This window comes from Melopsittacus undulatus, chromosome 1, assembly GCF_012275295.1.
Source record: "Melopsittacus undulatus isolate bMelUnd1 chromosome 1, bMelUnd1.mat.Z, whole genome shotgun sequence".
Lineage (NCBI taxonomy): Eukaryota > Metazoa > Chordata > Aves > Psittaciformes > Psittaculidae > Melopsittacus > Melopsittacus undulatus.
Window position 1 is genome coordinate 68,134,245 of NC_047527.1, and position 22,825 is coordinate 68,157,069.

At 36.7% G+C, this 22,825-nt stretch overlaps 1 protein-coding gene across 3 annotated transcripts in view; it reads right to left on the reverse strand.

Moving 5' to 3' along the window:
* The window catches only part of RPRD1A (regulation of nuclear pre-mRNA domain containing 1A), a 42,311-nt gene that overhangs the window by 6,844 nt on the left and 12,642 nt on the right, over positions 1-22,825 (reverse strand). The window contains exons 5-7 of one of the 3 annotated variants that reach the window (XM_013130130.3): positions 22,625-22,751; positions 22,351-22,526; positions 20,769-20,851 (exon numbers count right to left, since the gene is read on the reverse strand). In XM_013130130.3, coding sequence (XP_012985584.1) covers positions 20,807-20,851; positions 22,351-22,526; positions 22,625-22,751 — 348 coding nt within the window. In that variant the 3' untranslated portion in view covers positions 20,769-20,806. Of the gene's footprint in view, positions 1-20,768; positions 20,864-22,350; positions 22,527-22,624; positions 22,752-22,825 lie in introns of those variants that run through there. The other 2 variants (XM_031052849.2, XM_005153394.3) reach the window with 2 other exon arrangements.

Consider the following 22,825-nt stretch of genomic DNA (forward strand, 5'->3'; position numbering starts at 1 on the left):
TAATAACATCACATTTCTGACATGCAGCATTTTCCATATAAATTTTGCCTGGAATTTGTTGCCTAGTGAGTATCAGCTTGATCAATATTACTGATAGCAGCTTCCTTTTTCTCACTAAGAAAAATGTTCTTATAAATTCAGTCTCCAGTGCTAATAATGTCACCTTCCTCTCACCAGCACCTTTAACATAATGCACACTCTCAGGGAGTCAAAACTTGTTCCTTGAGCTTTCTCAGAGTTAGAGACATCTCAGAGTTTGCTCAAGGATTTTTACAATAAAACTAGATTAAACAATAAAAAACCAACACATAATGTTTTAGAGTTCATGATGTTATTAATGCAGATAAGCCAGAGAATGCAATTTTAATACACTTTTGGTAACTGAAAGCATATGTGAATATCTGCAACTGGGGGTTAGACTTCCATGACAATCCTCCCCCACAAATAGAAATATTATTACTTTATCCAGGACACATTTATTTTCCATGACACTATCCAAACCATTCTAGAAATCACTGGAAATGTCCAGTTTTCATGTCTGGTGAGCAAATTCAAAAGAGAGCTGACTTTCAAGCACAGTGACTTGGCATTTTTGAGGTACCTGCAAGGGGGCTGCTTTTCAGTTTGATTCTATTTAAAATCAGTAGTCACTTCTGAAAGGGTTTGCTTATGTATTTCAAGGCTGCTAATATAGTCCTGACATTACCTAAGTAGTCCTGGACTGTTGGAATACAAGTATCAAGTACTCATTACCAGCAATACTCATTATATGCACAGCCTTTATTATTTTATCATAATAGCACGAACATGTATCTACAACCTTTTTCCTCAGCATGTAAGGCAAGAGGGTGACAAAGCAGAGGAGCAGGAATGGGGATATCTAGGTGTTATTTCTGATACTGTTGCTCCATTAGAAACACTGTGTACTATACACCAGAGTAACAATTTAACCACATTGTTGGCACTTCAAACTGCAGAAATCCTCACGGAGAATCTCAATTCCATTTTCATTATGTTGATTTTAAGATATCCTTCAAATTACCTCTGTGTAAATGAGGCAAGATTCAGGCTATTTACTTCAAACAGTAAAGGACAGGAAGTATGATGTTTTCTTTTGCTACAGCAAGCATAATTTGCATTTTTTTCCTACCTGTGGAGAACCTTACTCTTGGGATATATGGGCAATCTGATGTGCAGCATAAAAAGCCTCTTCAATTTCTTCAGCAGACTAAGATAACACTACCTTCCAGCAGTAATTTTTTATACTTCCAGTCATAAGAGTAGGTTTATGAGCTAATTAGAAGAACTTATTTTTCTCATTGGAATCCCACTGATTACTACAGTTTCCATTACTTGACAGTACAGAATATGGATATTTTGTGAAGGCAATGATAACAAAATACGTACTCACACCGAGATTAACAGCATTCTCTATCAAGTAAGTACCAAGCAAAAAAGCCAAATAATTTTTGATTAGACACTATAATCATCATGAATAATAAAAATGTGGGCAGGCAAAATAGGCTGTGCACTAGACAGAATAGCTTCCCTTTCAACTGAAATAGGCTGAAATAGATCTTAATAGAGAGTTTCTGCAATTACCATAGAGCTATAGGTTAAACAACTTGGAAATTCACGTGTTCCCCTTACAATATCAATATGACTTTGAAACCTCATATGATCATGAAGGCTATGGCATGCATTAAAATACTGCATGGCAGAAAATGTACAGCAAAGTAATAGGGAAGCTTGATAAAGGATTTTGTCCACCAGCCACTGTTATGTTCAGAAAGGAATACGATGCAGATCTTCAAATCACATATTCCTGAGTACAGCAGCAGTAAATAGGAACAAAGCATTTTACCAGGACATTCCCTATCTGAAACTCTTCAGTGGTCACAAACTATTCTTCCCACTCCTTGAAAATGCAGTTTCTTTGTCCAGCTATTTCCAGCCTACACCTAGGTCTCCAATCTCATTCACGCCAATCATGACTCCTGGCCTCTATCTCCATTCACTGAACACTGTTCTTAGAACAAACCTCTTTAAACAGCAAGGCTGTTCAATGCCTCTCATGCTCCTGTTATGTCTGTATTCATACATGCATTACAACACAAGTTTGGAGGGTTTTTTTTTGCCTACCTGGTCCCATTTTCTTCCTTTCTGGCTCAATAACTGAATTCCTCCCTCTCCAATCCTCATCTGCACTTTGTCTTTAGTTCTGGCTATGTCAAAATTCTCCTCAGTTCTACACTCAATTTGTCCCTCTTCTCTGCCTATGTAGTATCATCAGATCTCAATCATATCTTTCTATCACCTCATACCAGTTTTTGGTTCCATTCTCTGAGATCAAAGGAACTCAAATTCCTCCCATTTTAGTCCCACATTACACTTTTCTGGCCAGTCACTCCTTTCTTCTCAACCAGCTGATCTATTTCATCATTTACTGTAATGTCTAGTCCTAGATCCTTTCTTTATCTTCTTTAGCCTCTGGTACCAAGTTCCATGGGAACTTGTTCAAGTTTTGCATTCAGACCCATCGGCTTCCACCTCCTTATTGCTTAGACTCATGGGAGCCATGCACATCCCACCCATTCTTATCAGGTACTTGGCCCATGTTCGGCCTAGAGAATAAATGTGTACATTTGCAATTGCAGAAGTCTTCTTTAGCCTAACCTGGAAAACTCTCTAGCAGGGAAGCTCTTCATGGAAGACAGTAATGTTTTAAGACATCTCTGATGAGTATATTTAAAGTAATATTGTTTCCAAAGGCTTGCAATTTCATTAAATTCAGGTTGGTTTTCATTACTATATCAAAAATGCATGCTCCTGACAGAAAGGATTTCCCCATTCCAGAATACGTTGAGAAAGAACATGAATTATATCATCTCAAAGTAATTTTTAAAGACTGTTTTATTATTCAAAACTTTCCCTTAGCTTTATTCTTGAAGATTGTGTTGGCAACAAGTTGGTCAATATTTGGGGAAGTTCAAGAAAAGAAAACAGGGACTTCTAAGCTTAATTACTAGGAGTATTACTAGGCTTACTTAGTTCATATTTACTTCCATTAAATCATAGAAGGTCCACAGTGATTAATATTAATGTAGAAAATAAATTACTACTTAAAATGTATTGATTTAATTACAGAATCTCTATAGGGTGATGATTTCATTTAAAGATTAAAGGATGGCAGATATGAGCACCAGCTCAAACAACTGATGCCTACTTGGGGTTAAATTTGGCCTTCTTGTGTTTTATTATCTGATAAAGCTTTTTTATCTGGTTGTAAAATTAGCCACCATAATAAACTCAAAGCTACGCACTTCCAAGAGACGCTTAAATTACACTGAATTCTTAAGTTTCAAATCTTGGCTGACAGAATGAAGTTTTGGAGAACTTCTGATGATAAGCAATCAGGCACTTGAGAACAATTCTGAGCAACTGCACTCAGATATTTAAGCTGATACTCTCTACAGACACACAAGGGATAAAGCAGAAGAATTTTGAAAATAAGAAATTAAATAACTGCAAGCTTAGAGATGATAGCTTAAAATTTCACCTATTCACAAATGATCTGAAGGAAACACAAATTAAAGGATATCAGGGTTCAATTTTAAAGGAATCTATGAATGAAGAATTTTGATGGTCTATTATAAAGAAACCCAACTTGAAGAGTGCATTTCAGAACAGTTGTGTAAAGTCTTCAGGCTCAAGTATTTACTGTACCTAACAGTGGAACTGTAAAAATTGTGTACATCAGACACACGTTCCTCATTTCATGCAACCCTTGCCTGCAGGCCATTGCAACAGTCTCAGTTCCAACTTTAAATTCCACATCTGCAACTCATCCCTCTAAAGCTAATGCTGTGGGTACTGAACCACAAAAAACATGGACTTCGACATTTATCATTTAACACAGACAAATACACATCTGAAAGTATGAATATTCAGTAAAGCCAAGACTTCTTGAAGATGAAAAGTGAATCTGAGAATGAAAGTAGCACTGCAGGTCACTAGGTAGGGGATTTATCTAGACCTTGCCAAGAGACAACTATTTCAGACCTTTTTATTTTGTCAAAGACAGATCTACATAAAGTAGAAGCATGAGAACTAGTTTTGTCATAGCAAAGCTGAGTACTAGCAGCAGTCTAATCCAAGTAATAGAGAACTTAAAGCAGGCTAATGTATACAGCTTTTGCAACTGTACTGTGGAGCCACTCAGTGTTAACCTGTAAGCAAGAAAGGAAATGAATGAGAAGTGTTTGAATCAGAAGTATTTTATTGACCTGAGATTGGCTATTAGCTACATTTCAAGTGAAATAAATAAAAGTAATACAGATGGAGATCCTCAAATTTATGCTACAGGTGAGCCCAGGCTGTTGACCTTGTTAATTCAAGTAATCTATCAGTGCAGGTCTATCTGTGCAAAACCTGCCTTGGACATTTTGAACAAGCTCTTCAAACTGTTTTTTCAATTTTTATTTCTTTATTTTCCCAGTTCATAAGTGACTCCTGTTCAACCTGAAGAGACAGCTGTGAAGAACAATCACCTTACAATTCCAGAACAGTCTTACCTGAAGGGCATGCGGCTGCTTCTTGAAAGAAATTTTTAGAGAATGGTTCTCAAAATAAGCCAAGAAATGCCAGGGGATCATCCAATGTGTGTACACTCTAATAAATTGCATCAGTTAGGCAGTTTCGTATTACACTTGTCAACTCATTCTCAAAATTTCATTAAGTAGGTTGACACATTTGTTTTAGAGACATGAATTCAAAACCAGAGGATCTAAAACAGCTCAGAGATAAGTATTCACAAGTCTGATTTGATTTAATAGTAGTTTAAAGTGCTCACTGTCACTTGAGAATTGAAACTGGTTTATGTGACTAATGAGAATGAGAAACTGATGACATGCTGCATGGTAATTTTGTTTTTTCTCTCCTCTTCTGTGTGTGAAATACATATTTCAAATGCATTGTTCAGTGATGGGGATGGGAGTGTGAGAAAAGTAAAGTTGGAAAGGAAGAGTTATGCAGCAGTAGATATTCTGACCAACTTATTGAAACTGCCCCTTGTGTCCTGTGGGAATATCTCTAATGAAAACCTTATCATGCATGAAGCAAGCAATCACAACCCTTCTACAGCCAACAAGAAAGGAGCAGAATCTTAATTTCTTAACAATGCATATGGATACCAATTCTTCCATTTAAAAAATTATGTTTACCCTCAAACTTTAGTATTAAAATACTATGATGAGAAAGTTTTGCATAGGGGAAGTGATACCAATAGAGAGCACGAAGCTATTACAAGAAAAATTCACAATGTAAAAGTCCCTTACCAAACTTATTTCAGGTAAAAATTTTGCACTTTCTCACTTATTACATTATTTATGCAATACTAAACTGCTCAAATAACTAGACTTACAATAAAAATGGTGTGAAGGAGATTGTCAGGACAGAAATTACAAGCAACCAGAGAAGAAAGTCTAGAAAGAAAGCAGAATATAGAATAAGGAAAGATATTTACAATGTTTTTCCTGGTTTTCTTTATCACTATGAATAATTTTCCCTCCAAAAGCCTACAGCTTGCAATAACCCTGCAAATGCACACCCATCTCTGATCTACCGATAAAAGAAAACATGTTTCAGAGGTTAGCAATCATTTCTATGTAAAATGTCTTAGCTTTTTAAAGCAACTTTCATCCCTTCAAGCCATCTTCATTAAAAAGGTCTTTAAAATTATTATCCTGGTTTATATGCAAGTTCTAAGAGTACCTGTGGGTTTTTCTGTTTTGAAGGTCTATATTTCTACCCCATTATGGATGAAGTGAAGATCACATCATCAGGAGAACATAGTAAATTAAAGGTTGTTAGAGTAATTAATTAGTAAGGTATTTGTAAGTGTAATAATGAGTAATTCAGGAGATGTGTTACAGAAGAAATAAGGTTAAAAAGTTCTTTAATTATTTCAACTTTCATCCAATTTTAAATAAATGTGTAATTCTGGAATGGGGAAGAATACAGGGAAGAATAACTGTTTGCACAGTACAGCATTTTAGATATTCCTGATAAAGATTCTAACAACTGAGATTTCAGGCTATTCAATAGGCATAATAATGTATCTAAACACAATTACTTTCTTCATGAGTTCCCTTACTGTATTTTCTAAAGTATTTGAGTTTCCATAGTGTTGAAGAAAATGGAATTACATTTAAATTCTGTGTTTTGCCCTATGCTTCCTGCATATCAGTATGCAAGTGACTTAGGTAAACTTTCACCAAGTACGTTACCTTGGGTTTTTTTCGTATGACAGACAATCCAAATTTCTCTTTTATTCATATAAAATCTACTCTCCTACACTTAATACTGTTTGAAATTTGTATCAGAGGTTCTAGAGAAAAACTCAGGGTCTACTTCCATTTATACAGGCTAAAACAGGAGTTTTAAGTTCTCTTAAAATTCTGTTTTTCCTTACAATACCACAGTAAAGCAGGGAAGCATGTGGGTTTTATCAGATTTGATGTTGATGATGCAGAATAATTACATCTGTTTCATTTTGATAGTGAGTTGCTTCAAATTCCCAAAGAATTTTCTTGCTACCCAAAATGGCTTATCATTGTGGCAAGTTGAACTGAATACAAATTGCATACACACAGCTTGCTGGGCAATTTAAGAACTTTTAAAATACTTGTCCATCTCGTTTCTACTTGTTCAGTGAACCGTTAAGACTGGTCTGTCCATAAACTCATCCCTCCAGATCTCTTACAAAGATGAAGTTTGAAACTAAAACCAAGCTATGCCTAGATCTGACAACTGGGACTTTCACCAAGAGAAACAAAACCTGCAGGTCTGAATCTGCAGCTGAAGTTCAAGCAAGAACTGGCTGGCACGGCAAGATCAGCCTGCTGGGACATGCTTTCAGATTTCTGGTCTGCTGGACATGATCAGCTGCAGGGCAAACTAAGTGTTTATGATGAACAACATAAACACCCTCTGGGTGTATGTTTCCAGCCTGCAATGAGGTAGAGGTCTCAAGTATTAGGCTTGAGTATGCCACTTTGCTTTCACTCTCCAGTGAACCATCATTCAAAAGTGCAACATTTCCCCCATGCAGGAGAGGAAACAACACTAAATCCAAGGCACGGTTATGGCAAATGGTTTATGACTTAACCATGACTTATAATGAAATATAAAGCTCACACCTAAGCAAGAAACCATCTTAAAGAATGGCCTTAAGTCACCATGCATTCATTTTCATTTTTTTAAAGGGCTCACCTTGTAAAGCAAAAGGCAACTTCTCTACTGGCACCCTAAAAAAATCACCTGTGAGTGAAATTAAATCAAGCTAGCCAGGCAGCACAAGCAGAAGGAGCTTAGCAGCCCAAATGAATTCCTCAGTGACTCCCAGTCAGCTCTAGCATGTTGATATTAGAACATAACAAGAATCCTCACTGAGAGAGCAAGTAAGTGCTGATGATGCAGAGCACAACCGTCCTCCATTTCACAGCAAAAAAAGAACAAACTACAAAACCATGCTTCTCCCACTGTTCAGGAAAAGGGACTTGCTTGCAGTTACATTATCAAGAAGAGTCAAGGAAACGGGGCCAAGTAAAACTACCAAAAACCCCTCCCCACCATCATCCAAATGTAGGTTGAAATCTGCAGCTGTGTAGGACATACTTCACTACATTTCCAGATCAACTGAATTTTGGTGGACAAAGTTCATTGTGCAACATGGCAAAGGCTGTGTGATGCAGCATAAAAGCATGCTAGGTACTCAAATGTTGGAAGGAAAAGTATTGTTAAACACACGTGCCAACATGCTTTAACAAATATGTCTGTATGCAGCAGTAGAAGAGAAAGCTTTTCTGCCATTAAACATTTTGCAGGCTCTGTAGAACATGTCTCCTGTAGAAATGGTTTTAGTGCAACTTTGGACCTCTCAGCTGTCAAAATTGCAGTGCCCCTTCTCCCACTATAGCACAGAAAGCCTGCCTGCTATCCCTCATAACAGTTTATCTGTTTTTTTCATGTGTGTTTACACTTTTCACTGATAGCTTTGCTTTTATTGGAGCTTTAATGAAATTTAATGAATATTTTCCAGCAACTTTCACCTACTAAACCTGGTCACCAACTCACACACAGAGGAAATAAATTTACTCTAAATCCTAAATCACATAATAAAATTATGATTTCTTAAATTAACAAATACATATTTAAATGCTAAATCTTTATCAAAAGATGCAAATATTTTTGTTTATGCTCAGCTTGTGCTCAGCATTTTATAAATGAAGATAGATAAAGCCTAGATTGCACATCTCAGTCTTTATTACTTCTGGTATTTTTAAGAGTAGCTTCGGTAAATTCTCTTGTTCTTTTAGTTATTATCTAACTGGATGCTAGTAGCTATTCAGACAAAGAATACATACAGGTAGCTCCAAAACTGCAGTTAAAGTGATCAAGATTATCCTACAGCCCACATACAGAATTATCCTCAGAATTACAGAATGGTTGAGCCTGGAAGGGACTCCTGGGGGTCATCTAGTCCAACCTCCCTGCTCAAGCAGGGTTACCTACAGCACATTGCTCAGGATTGTGTCCAGAAGGCTCTTGAATATCTCCAGTGAAGGAGACTCTACGTCCTCCCTGGGTAACCTATCCCAGTGTTCAGTCACCCTCACAGTAAAGTTCTTCCTCAAAAAAGCCTAAAAGTTACTGCTTACTGTTTAACCAAAAAATAAAGTTAAAACCTACAGATGCTATTGAGTGTGTATATTTTTTTCTGATCACATTGCATGAAAAGAGCATTAATTTTCCACTGACATCCAGCATAGCCTCAAGGACATGAATACATGAGATGTTTCTAGTCTGCACAGTGATAGCAAGCTTCTTTATCTTGAACCATAAGATTTGAAAAAAAAAACCAATAAAATAATGATAATAATAATTTTATGGTTTGCATATATATCAAAACAAGAATTTTCAATTACCTGTCTTGAAAGCAGTTGTATGATCCTTTGGAGTCCAATTTTAGTAACACAAATTAGCCCAGTAATAACGCAGCACCCCTCAATGACTCAAGGATTAGCACTAAGTGTAACAGCTCTACCAGAGTGTAGGCTGAGAATAAAGGAAGATCTCAGTGTTCCACAAAACAGGCCTGGATTCTTCTTTACAGTAATGCAGAAGGAACTAATCAGCCAGGAGGTAAAAATAGAACTTTCAAGGTGCTTCTTTCTAGAAATGCTGAGAACATGGGTACAAGATGGCTGCAGAAGAAACAGGCCATTAAATTTTCAATGCCATTAGGATGACTTTGGCTTACAGGCATTGCAGGTGGAGAATGCATTGATAATCCATATAAATTACAAGCAGAAGCTAGCCAAAAAACCTGAGTAGTGGTTTAAAGATTACTGTAAGATAGCCTAATCACATTAAATTTCTTGCTGCAATGTTCTAAGACAGCACTGTTGCAGAAGAAGAAATGCAGAAAACCAGGAATTATTAGTTTTTCAGAGGAACGTGTTGCCTGAAAAAGTTCACACAGGTTCTCCAGAACCAAACTGGCATATAGTGACTGCATTTTCTGCTAGGGTGTGTGCCTGCCTCGCTGTTTGTGCTTTATTCCACAACCTCAGGATAAAAAGGGTTTGAGACAACATTGCTGAGAAAGAACATCTGATTTGTTCCACAGATAAGAATATTGTAAATAGGGACTTTCCACTCCTACAACTTCAGGTAATGCCAAAGCTAAGCACAGTAATTGTGTTATCGCCAGAAGAGCAAATTAATAGGTGCACACATAGACAAAAATCGAATTCTCTCTACAGAGGCTGCATCTAATTCATCCTATGCCAAATGATGCGTTTTTCTACTGGAAATGGCACTCAATTCACTACATGACCTGTGACAGCAGCCCAAGAAATGCCTGGCTTTCAAGGCAGCATGCTAAATTGTTTTGCTAAACAGTCAGTGTTTGTAGTACTAATTACAGTGGTGCAGCTTCTAGATCAAAACAGTTTGAAACCAAAGGTTGTTTAATGTACCATTGGTTTAAAAAACAACAGCAGGAACAAAAAAAATCACCAACAAGCAAAAAAGCTTTCCTACGGCAGAAGGCAGAAAACAGGGAAAGAGGAAAACATAATTTACTGGTACGCATACAGTACATGCTGCTTATGCTAGTCATTACGGAATCATAGATGAGTGAAAGACTGAAAAGATATGGCTAGAAACTACTAATGAAATACCAGTTAAACTAAACCCCTGTTTTTTTCTGGATGCCAAACAATTATTGTATCTGGGAGGTCAAATACTCCAGAATAAAGTCAGTACAATGATGGTAGAGTCTGCTCAAAATATGCTGACCTTACAAATGAGCTACCACCTTTTGACTAGTTTGCTATGGATGATGGATGTCTATATCCATCAGAAAACAGGTAACTTAAAATGGGAGATTTTATTATGTTTCTAGAACACATCTGGAATTTAAGCAGGTTTCACCTTGATATTTTGAAGTTTTAGCCACCAAAATAGCACCAGATTCAGGTTCACTTTGAGTGATGTGTCTTGATATGTAAGTCTTGATGTGTAAGATAACAAAGACAAGATGAAGGGAGGGAAAGAAAGGTTATTCTATACAAATGCAACATGCTCAGTGTTTTCTTAGTGACTGTGGTTTGAGAAAGCAGAGCAAATGACAGCGCAAAAAAAAGAAGAAATAAACTGATGGGTGAGATTACAAATAGCGATTGGGATGTGATGCAGGAAATGCCTGATTTCCCATCTACTGTCCTTGTGGAATCACCCCTCCTATTCTGGTAGTTATTAGCAACCTAGAAATAAGTTGCATTAAAACCTTGTGCATTTGAAACATTGCCAAGTGTAACACTTGGGGGAGTTTCACCATCTGTGCAAGTCTTCTGCCTTCTACCATCTCCACAATCATAGGGTTCACATTTATTGATACCATGACAGCTGAATTTTGTTTTTAAAGAAGTTATAAGGAGCTCAGCTCTCTACAGAAAAACCAAGAACTTTTTCACAGGCACAACTCTGCACACAATGCTATCCTTCTACCTCTTTTGCCGTCTGATGAATGCAGTATTTGCACTGAAGCAAAATTAACCTTATCTGAGTGCTACTAACTAAAGAGAACCAAAGGACAAAGAGAAATACATAATTAAGAATGGAAAGGGGTAATAAGAACCCAGCATTTGAGCAACTAGAGCAAAATAAGCATCTTCTTGACCACTAGGACCACAGATACAAATCCTGCTTCTCCATCCTTCTGCATATTGTTTTATTGCTATTTTTAACATGTTGTTAGTGTGCTATTTTTAGAAGTAACCTCAGAACAAAAATCTTTTGAATGGTGGAACTCAAAGCTGAAATGCTTGTCTCCAACTTTCAATTCCGTGTGTTTCACAATTTTACTCTCTCTTGCAATGTAGTAACTAACAGTCACTACACATTTCCTGCCCCAAAACTCTGCATGCAGCAGAGCTTTAAAACCACTGCATGTGCTGACTGTGAAACTGAATCTCCACATCTGGTTTTCAGGGACTCAAAATGAAGCAGCATACAAAATCTAGTTTGGATGGGTGGGGAGGAGGAAAAAAAAACAGGGAAAAAAAACTCAAAAAACCCAAACAACAAGACTCAAAACACAGAGTGAAACATTTAACTTGCAGGAAGATCAAAGACTTAATTTTACAGTGATTTCTATTAGTTAGCACTGGCCTACACTTAAATGACCGGCAAAATAGCTTCAAATACTTCAGGACTTGTGCTAACATAAAAAATAGTAATACCTCAGTCCTCTGGTGCACATCTATTGTAACTTCTACAATTATTTAATAAAGCACGTGCCATTCTTCCTACTCAACTCCCTCCCTTGCCCCCATTAACAAATGATGTATGTGCTGTAGCAAAGAAAACCAGCTATGGAGAGAGAACTGATGGCTCTTGCACTGAGAAACCAGTCTGATTCAGGGAGATAGGGCTGTGACCAAATAGTACTGCTAACAGCAATTTATTTCCTCAGAGTCCTTATCTTGTCCATTAACAAAAAGTAAAACACATTTGTCTCTTATGTTCTCTAAATTTTCTGCCACAAATGTCCCAGTACATTCCTCTCCCGCCTATACCCCTCAAACATAACACTCTCATGGTCCTAAAAAATGTGTTCTGTTGTTTTGGGTGTTTTTTTTTTCTTAAATTGGTAGTGTAAAAGTGGAAGAACAAGTCCTTTTTGACACTTAAGACAACAGGGTGTTCCAAATATCCCCATTTAAATGTGTACCATCCCACTTCAAATACTGAAGCTCCTCTTCAATTTGAAAAAAGTTATGACAGCAGATTTTTCTTCTTTTTTCTTGATGGAGCACTGTACTTTCACAGATGATGAAAATCAAACAGAAAGGTGCCCTTGTGAAGAACAAACAAGTTCTCATACTGGATCAGTCAAGAAAATAAAGCAGCTAGTGATATTGGAGAGAACAGCTCAAAGCATTGGCTTTTCTGACTAATACTTTCAGAGAAATAGTGTTTCAATCCTATTATCACATGCAAGTATTTTACATCCTCCATAGTAGCATTTATTCAAGATGAGGCAGCACAGTGGTAAAAGTGTTCAGTGAATGATGCTTTTTGATTCTTGTAAAGAAATGGCTAAACATCTCAACTCCGTCCCAGTTAGTCTTATTCTCCATCCCACAGTATTTCCCACCCAGTCTGCCCCCTCCATCTCTCCCCTCACCATCCCAATACCCCTTGATGTCTTCTACATTGCCCAGCTATTATTGTGTCAAAGAGCAGTGGAGGTTATGGCTGGTTCCACGCTACAGAGGCTGACTGGGTAAGTAGACTGAGGGAAAAAGAGCTACTGAACATTCACTTTGGCCTCTCTTTTATCCACTTGGTCAAGAAATTAATATCATTGGAATTCTGAGGAACTGAATTATTGTTTCCCTGACGAATGAAATAAGAACTGATAGGCTAACAGCACGACTGCAACAGTCAAATCTCCCAAGAAATCAGAATAGCACAATACCTATAAGCTTTCAGTAACAGCAATTCATCACCCCCTCTTCCAATGATCACTGCCAGCAATAGCCAAGAAGTGTTAGAAAAATGTTCTGCCCCCTCTCATCAGCTTAATTCGCTTTTTACCTCAGAGATGTATCTTCATATTTTATTAGCAGAATGAGATTCCAAGACAACTACTTTATTTAAAAAATTTATATATCATCCTGAGTTGTTTCACTGCATTTTATTTCTCCTTATTTTCACCATTGCTAGTCCAAAGCATTCCAGATTTTGGCAGCAGAAAAACTTTACCAACTCCAAAGTAGACTAATCCAGTATTTTTTTACTTCTGGCAGAACTGAAGAACATTGTGACTGTATGCAGCTGTAAATGTACTCTGGCCATTCCTTTGGTCTAGAATTAAAGGCAAGTGGTAAGGACCATTTTACACCTATATTGGGTGGTGGTGAGCACTGCTGTAACAAAGAACTTCCATTTCTCCCCACCTAAGAAGCTAATTCTCAGGAAGCACAACAGATGTGGAATACATTGTTTTCTCAATGCTGCTGTAATACCTCTCCCAATTGCTCTCTTGCTGTTCCATTATACCCTTCCAAAAAAACCTAACACATATGGCTTCAAGAGACAGTCAATAATGAGATCTAGTGTTTTCACATTGTCCTTAACCATGTTTTAATTCATAGCTTCCAAGTTGTTCTCCCCCTGCAAACATCTGTACTATAGACCACTCTGAAATAATGTTGTAGAAAAAAGTAAGAGTCTTTGGGTGTGTATAAATATACACACAATCATAAATCTCAGCTTCCAATCATAATCAACACAAACATAAAGATTTCTACCAGGTAGCTGCAGCAAGGTGTGAAAGTCCAGTTCCCTTCCTCCTATTCCACCTTAACACTAATTCAGAGTACACATACAGTGTATGTGTACATGTGTATTTCAGTATGGAGGTAAGACTTCCAGCTTGGCTTCTCCAGGGAAAAAGGCTATCATTATTCTTGGAGATTATTTTTCATAACCAGGCCAGTATTAACTAAATTAAAACTGCTACTAGCTGAAAGGAACATTTTTCAAAACTCTATTTCACCTGCATGCTTTAACAGAAAGACAGTTTTTAAGAACTGGATTTTTCAGCAACAGCCCAGCTAAGAGAAGCCTTATTTTCCTTAAAAGTTTTAACCTTTTCTCAGCTGGGTCTCTTGGCCTCCTGCTCCATGAAACAGCCTACTATTCTTTGAACTACTTTTAAGAACCAGAAGTATCTGATGCTATAAAATGTCTGAACTTAATTTTTTGAAGCAAATTCCCCAGGTTTACTACACTTAAGACACTGGTGTGTGGTATTTTTCATCTGTAAAATTTAGTTTAGAGTCCTATTGAACAGTATTTCTGCTCTCTATATTTAGCCTTAGTTGAAGAGAGAGGAAAGCTACTAACTTCCACAATCTGCTACTTACAGGATTAGCAGAGCTTACTTATAAGGGCACATTGGAGAGCTACTGGTTAAACAAAAAGACATCACTACCACTATGTGTTAAAACTACCTGTTGGCTCATTTTGTCTATTTACTTGTACCTTTATTAAGAACTGTAGACTGAGAATTTATAATTAACAGAAAAGCCAAATGTGTCTTCAGATCAGTATCTATTTGAAAAAAGCATATACCATAAAATATGCGTAAAATGGTCACGATAAACCTTGTGATTGGTTTCGTATTACCGTTACGTAAGAACACGATGAATTTAAACTAGGCAAATAAAATAATTCAGTACCTGATTAAAGAAGCTCAGCTATGAACTCATTCATTTGGTTTTGGATGAACTCAAGAGAATTTTGACAACAGAATTATTAAACTAAAAACTACCCTTTCCGTCATGAGAGATTCACATGAATTCTTCAATGTTGTTCTATTTTTTTTACCCATAACTGAGGGACTTAGCAATAAATGAAATTCATCTATTCATGTATTTCAAGCTCTCCATGTCAAAAAAAAATCTCAAACCAGCATGGAAAATGTATTGTCCTTACACACCACAAAATGCTGAAATATTCTAAACCAAGACTATTTTACCCTAAAAAGGCTTTAAAAATAAAATGCAAACAGGTTTTGTCATAAAAATATCACCTAGATTTACTAATTCCGTTAGTGCCACGTAGCATTTCTTCCAGTAAGAACTTTACTTTCCCTACACTGACATTAAAATACTAGTAACAAAACGTACTTTATTATTTCATTAACAGACTCTGAAAATATTTGCACCTCAGACTATCACAGAAGCTGATGAATTATTTTCCTATGTATATGTGACGACAGAGGTAAATAGGAGCACTCTGCCCAAGAGCTCCCATAACTGCACTGGATGCAAATTTTCTTTAAATGATGTCTCATAAAAACCTAGATTTTCTCCACTTGCTGACTGTTTCCTTGCTGTGCACAAGTTCTTCAAAAGGTATCAGCCCTGTGCACAAATGCATGACTGCTACCATATTCTATGCAAGTCACTTTTCTGTCTAACACTATGCTGCTTCTAAGTGGAGACATCAAAAGTTTGTAACCAAGATACACTTGTTTCAGCAAAGCTGAGAGAAAAAGTGAGCCAATATTCTAGTAATTTCTCTTCTTTCTTCTCTCAGAGATTCCTAGGAGCACTTCTGATTAGCCCTTCCACCCAACCAGCCAAATTATGATCAGAAATGCAGAAAAAAAATCATCTTATCTACCAGTATATGTCACAGTAAAGAGTTACTTGAACATGGTGCTGCATCTTAACTAGAAGCATGTAGACCAAAAAAATTATAAGGATTCTAGATCCTAATGATGGCAGAAAAATTTTCCAAGTGTAACTTCTGGCTATTAGCCTAACAACATAGGCTTTAATTAGGCCACAGTTAAAAGAGAACACTAAGGATCATAGCATTTTAGTTGAACATAATTATCTTTTAATACACCTTGGCTTATTTTCCTGCTAAGGGAAACTACAAGAAGACATTAGCTAAAACAACAGATTTCTAATCAGTTTGTTTGTCAGAGTCACCTCAAATTGTAGAGCAAAGCTTTGCAATAGCATCGCCTTTCCCCTCCACAACATTCTTTTCTGAAACTAGATTATGCTTCCTTTGTAACTCTCAAAACTGCGTGTGAAAGTCCAATAATCACTTTGTGTAGTTACTACCTGTCATTCCAGCAGTCTTACATTTCTATTTAGAGTTTACAGTAGCTTTGACAAATAACAATTCCAAAAGCAAATTTCTAGTTGTGGGACAGATACAAGCAGGCTTTACAGTTCTGCTGACTCTGTACTCACAATACAGATTAAAAAAAAAAAATATATGTTCTTAAAATTTAATAGGTCTAGTGACAAAACCATCAACACTTTAAAAAGTATAAACAGCAACAATATTACCATGGGAAATGAAAGCTTGCAGAAAAGGTGTAGCCTTAACGTGAAAAGCATTGCTACTACTGACATAAAAATGTGTTGCAGTTTCGATATTTCTTACATCCAGTTGTAGGAGTTTTTTTCTCCCCGACCAACAAACATCTGATCAAAGGCAATATCTGCTGCAGAAAGCAAAGTCAGCTGCCAATCTACAGCTGACCTTCAAAAAGGCTCTAGATAAAGCACTGATGATTGTTTTCCATTTCCCATCATCTCAGATGTTTGCACAAAAAATGAATCCATTACATACCTGCAAAACTTGCTCTTCTGAGGATGACACAAACGGATCCATTTGTTTTGATTAACAGTATGAAGATTTTGGCCTACAACAGCCAGAAATATTCTACCTAAAAGTCTCACAAACAACAGCAAGTCCTACCTAGAGAAGACTAGTATCTTCTCTCAGTATTTTTATAACAAGGGAAAAAAAAGGTACCTCAAGCGTAAAGTACCCTGTATCTTGTAGTTCCCTCCCATCCCCTTCACAAATAGAAAGAAATGGGTAAGTTGCAGTGTGAACATTACAAAAAGCCACCATTCAAAAATAAGGTGTGTAATCAGTAATAGGTTTTGCAAATACAAAATAACATTTTTATTACCCTGTTTCAAAGCCAGAGCATCTTCGATATGAGAAGTGACACTTTAAAATGTGATGAACTGAAGCAAAAGGTTATCCTTATTTTACAAGGATGAGAAAAGTAGAACCTGACCTGTCAGAAAAGCCAGGATTTATACTCAAGTGCCTGGTAATTAAATTTAGAAAGGGTAAGTCTTCAAGTGTTTCAGTTGCTCTGAATGACAACAGAATTCTGAAGTCTAATACTCTTTCAAGGTATGAACTGAGAAACTGTAATATGTCCCCATGGCAGCTGAGGCTGCAGTCGTTAAACCACAATTAAAAATGGATATTTACTGCTCAACTAAAGAGAGCTTATATGCTTGTTGAAAGGAATAGGGCAAATAAGCAGTATTGTCATAAAATGGGCACAGCACAAAGGAACAAAATGAACTGACCACTTGACTTTGCTGTGTTTGAGGTAAGCGCTGCTGTTCTCCATGCCAATCCACCAAATTACTCCTGCAAAACTTGACCTTTATGATTGTATCCCTGCTACTGAAAAAAAAAAACAAACTGCTCAAAGAAGTATACAACCTGCACATTTAAAAGACAGGTTCAGAACCTGGAAGCATGCTTAGCAAGCCTACTTCTATTGCAGAGAAAAGATGCAATCTGTGTCTCATTTTAAACATCCTCTCACATCCTTTAACTTCTAACCTAATAAAGCTTAAGGAGATAAGTATTGCAGTGACTGCTTAATTGTGCCCATCATCTGCAGGCAGATAATCCAAACTACTGAGCTTCCTGACATTTTTATGGCTTTTTTTTTTTTTTGGTGGGGATTATGATTCTTTTTGGGTTTGTTTGGGGGTCTTGTGTGTGTTTGTGTGTTTTTCTAAAGAGACAGAAATACCCCAGTGCAACTTGACTTTAACATGAACACGCATTCACACTACACAAAGCATCTTAAGTAGTCATTCAAAGCCAAAGTATGAGTGAGGACTTTGAAACAATCAACACAAATCTAAGAATAGAGGCCTGTTTCTGAATCATACTTCATTTCATACACGGCAGGATGGGGAGAATTAGAATGAAGAGAACCTATCCATTAGAGAACTTAGAATACATTTCCCTCCTGACGGTTGAGTGACATACACTTCTCTGAAAAAAGTGACAGTTGCTTGCAATTGGCTCACAAAAGAAATAATTTGACAAAGGCTATCCTCCTTTTCTTATTATCAAGGGATCCAAAGTTATGTTTCCATCAGCCCAAAAATATCTGTATCAGTTCAAACACTTCTTTTAGTAGAGCACATATCCTCCCTGAACTGGAAGAACTGTCAATCCAGCCTTGATTTCTGAAGCTCTAATACTAACACTGAGCAGAATTTTATGTGCATGTTCATAAAACCAAGAGACCATAGAGCATGGCCTGTTTGGTATCACTACCTACAGAGAGTCTTTTGCTGCTAAGTATGTATCAGGAGATCTTACATACTTTACGAATACACATGAACCTTATTTACCACTTGCTGGTATTTCCTAGCTACCAGTTCTACAATCACTGAACTCTTAGCAGCAGATAAACCACAGCTCAGTTCTAACTCAAAATTAATCTGAGTGGTGCTTCCGTATTTAGGGAGTTGTAAATCACCTACATTGCTGCAAACTCTGCCCCATAGCAAAAAGCAGTATAGAATTCATGCTACAAAATCACCTTCCTCAACTTTATCAGCAAAATACTTTAGCTACTTAGCTGCAAGATTACAAAGAAACAAATCCCAATTATTTGAAGTGGACTTGAAAAGTACAAAGCGTGACAGCATCTATTACCCTAGGTTCCTCTGTCACTGAAAGAAAGAAGTTGGCATACAAAGGTAAGTGTAAGGGGTCTAAAGGAAAAAAAAAAAAAACAGCAAGAAAAGCACTATACCCTGTGACAATATGAAGGCCACAGTGGAGGGAAATAACAGATAATAGTATCTCTCCAGTCTTGCACCAAGAAACAAAACCCAAACACAAGAGGCCTGTCATAGTACTGTCATCCCCAAATTCTTTGCTTAACACTCTTGTCTGTGTTTGAAACCATTAACCCGGAACACAGGGGGGAAAAAAAAAATAGAAGCCTTTGACTCCAGAGCTAGAGACTAGGATGACCAACTGCTTGCTGTTTACCCATAAAATCCCATGACAAAATTAAACCCTTCAGGAAGACAAGTCAAGCTGTACTGAGCTATAAAGCTCAATTATGAAATAAAAGTATACAGAACATAATATTCTCTCAATATGCTAAGAAACCACAATTATAACCAGATGTAAGTGTAAGAATATGTTTATACAGCTGGAGAAAATCAGGAATGCAAGATAGCAACATCAATAAAAGTGCCTTAATTAAATGCAAGCTGCTGAAACACAGAAGGTCTCCCAGAGTAGCATTTCCTTCATAAAAATTTAAATTTACTAACAAGATGTTCACCAATTTAAAGTGGCAAGTTGACAGAAACACTATGCAATGAAACTGGGTTATCCAGTATATGCTAAGGGTAGTGATGCTACATTTTTCCAAAGCATCAAAATGAAGGTGAGAAGAGGCAGTCTTGTTTTTCCAAAGGCCATATAATCCCCTGCCCACACTCATTAATAAGTCATTTAAGATTTCAAACTATCAAAGATTTTATTTGAAATTCAGTATGTCTGTTTACTGTTATCAACGAGATTGTGGAAGAGCCAAAAGCAGAGCAATAGGAAAAAACAGTAAATCAGTTACTTCTGTTATTCAGGTCATCCCTGTATTTTTAAGGGTATGTTAATTCTAGAATGTCTACAGACAGTATCAAAAGAAGATGAACACACCTGGATATTCATTTATGTGTATCTAATCCTCTCTGCCTGGACAACAGAAAGGTCTTTTCATCAGCCTTCAGTAAGATCAATAGATCAGCCAACATTTCTGTTCAAAAACTAGGCGGCAGGTGGGGGGAGGGTGACACAATAAGGAAGCACAGGGGGAGGAGTCAGCCAAAGCAATGAAAACAGGGTATTAGTTCTCAGTGTTTTGAGAAAAAGAGAGTTCCTACAAAAATCTTTCTGCATAAATTCACGTTTTCTCTGACAGAATGATATCTACCTATAAATCCCATACAAGTTTTGAAATAGAGCTAGAGTACAGTGAGCCTCAACTATTTATACTACTTAAGTTTTAAAATGAAGGGAAAATCCTAAATTTGAGGAGGGCTCTAAACAGGCGTAAGAGCAATTATAAAAAACATTTTCCCTGTTACCTACTTAAAATGTAAAATAGATGTACATTAATAAAGTGAAAGTTCTTTATTGTGCTTGTGAAGGACAATTCCTACATCCATCACTTCTCACTTCTGATGTTCATGTAAATCTAATAGCTAGAGTGTAAGTTACAAAGTGACAGTCTGAAAACGTCTTGTTTCCACAGCAATTTCCTTTTGGTAATGGCAGCTTCAATGCAAATGACAGCCAAACTTCTGCATTTGGAATTTCAAATGATCTAACTCAAAGGACCTGAGTTTTAGGAACAACCATGTGAAAGTTTGAAGAAAAAAAGGGCATGACGCTGGATAAATACTTATCCATCTTGGGCATGAACTCAGTAATGTTTGTGAGAATATAGATGAAAATAGCAGAGGTCTGGTATGAGTAGTTATAGAATTCCTCCTGTTCCGTTTTCAAAAACAACAGACAATACAAGATTTTGATTCTTAAATTTATTTTTAGCAGGATGTGTGTACTAATGGATGGTGACATCATTAGAAGATAGGTCCATGTCCACCACCTGCAACAGAAGCTAGACAGATGTTAAAGAAAACCATTTAAGAGTTAAAGATGACATTACTTACCCAGAGCAGACTTAAGTCACCTAATTAAGAAGTACAGTTAGTTATTGATAAAGACATAATAGCTTATATTTATCTGATGTCAAAATTTTCTGTCAAGACTTAATGCATACATTACCTTGATTTTGATGGGAATCATACACTTCTGTTTAGAAACAACTGTTAGAGAAACTTATTATGAAAAAAATACTCATGGAAAGCTTGGTTATTCAAAGTTATTTACGTATAAATTTTTTTCTTCAGAAGATAAAGGATCTGCAAATTTAGGTCTAAGGCTCCCATCTTAAGTTTAAATTTAGCAAGAAATTCAAATTCTAATATTGTTAAACCAGATCAACAGCAGGTAACATTACTAGTTCCTGCTAAGAATATAATCACTTGTTTCTTTCCATACCTGGGTATTTGACAAATAGGTAGGATCTCAGCAATGTAGTTACAGATTAGCAATATTAATTCAGAAAGAAATAAAGACTTGATATAACCCAGAGACCACTTTATACTAAAACATCAATTAGCAGAAGTCTAACAAATGAAACAAGCTTTTCTAAAACAAGTTCATTTGACAAGAAATTAAAACTTACAACAGCAAAACCTAGGGAACCAGAGTCTCAAAGAATTAGGTGACAGCCCCTTTCCCAGTGCTATTTTAAATAAAAAGCCAAGAAGCACGGCACAATCTGAGGTATGGTATTTTCTAAGACTGTAAAAACAGAGTCCTTGCTTCAGAAAATAAATGCATCTGGCTACAGGTATTTTGTATTTACATCAGAAGATAGCAATTTCTTTAAAAAAAAAAAAAAAGAAAAAGGTAAACTAAGTCAGCTGACCCTTTAGACAGTACCATGAAGATATCCTGATCTTAGACTTCAAAACTTCAGAATGTTTATCAGCCTGAACTTCCCAAAACAAAAGGAACTATTGCTAAAGAGCATAAAGCCACTTATCTTAACACAAGTTTAGAAACTTGATTTTAATGTACTTGTTCTTTCTTGGTTCATAATTCTTTATTGGTACCCTGAGTGACTTCACCTTGGCTCACAGTTCTTTATTAATAACCTGCATTTATACCACACTGATTAGCCTAAAAACTTTCTTGCAGTTTACCTCAACATCCTAGAACTTCATCTCGTTAAAACAGACTGCTACAGGTACTGCTTTCTATCTGCACTACTAAAACTAAGCCTGTATGTATAATGAAAACTGATTAGGCTGAAAAAACCCAGACAAACACTGAAGCAATTACAGTTGTAACATTACCTAATGTTGAGCTGGGTTAAGATTTGGAACACAAGAACATTGTTAATAATGTGCTGGAAGCAAAGACCTAACAGTGGTAATTAAATCTTTACTTTTGGAGAGAAAAGTTGTTTAGGCAAACTAAAAACATTTGCAAGAACAAGCTTTAGTGAAGAATGGACTAAAACAAAACATTACGCACTTCCAGCTTATGTTCCTTCTCTGCAAGGAATTCTTTTTGACATCGGAGAAAGTCCGACAACATTCGAGTTAGCTGTTTTCTATCATCTATTTCAGCTGCCAACCTGCCATTGTAATCCGCCAGCAACATACATGCATCATCTACCATTTTGGAAAGTTGTTCTCCAGACTCCTTATCTAAAAAGCAAGCAGAGAAAAACAAGTAAAGCATGATTTCGTTATATACTGTTAAGTTCTCAGAACCACATTTCAGTCACCGGGACCCCAACCCTCACCTGTTATTCTGTCTAACAGGGACACATCTTGGACCTCTATAGGCAAAGAAGCTATTCTCTGATGAACTGCTGCATCCCCAGAGGCAGCGTTTTCTAGTTCTTGTAATGCTCTAATGAGATCTGTGGTCTGAAAGAAGCATGCAAGATCAAAAACTAGTTTAAATAAACAGGTCCTAGTACAAAACAGTATTTCACAATAAG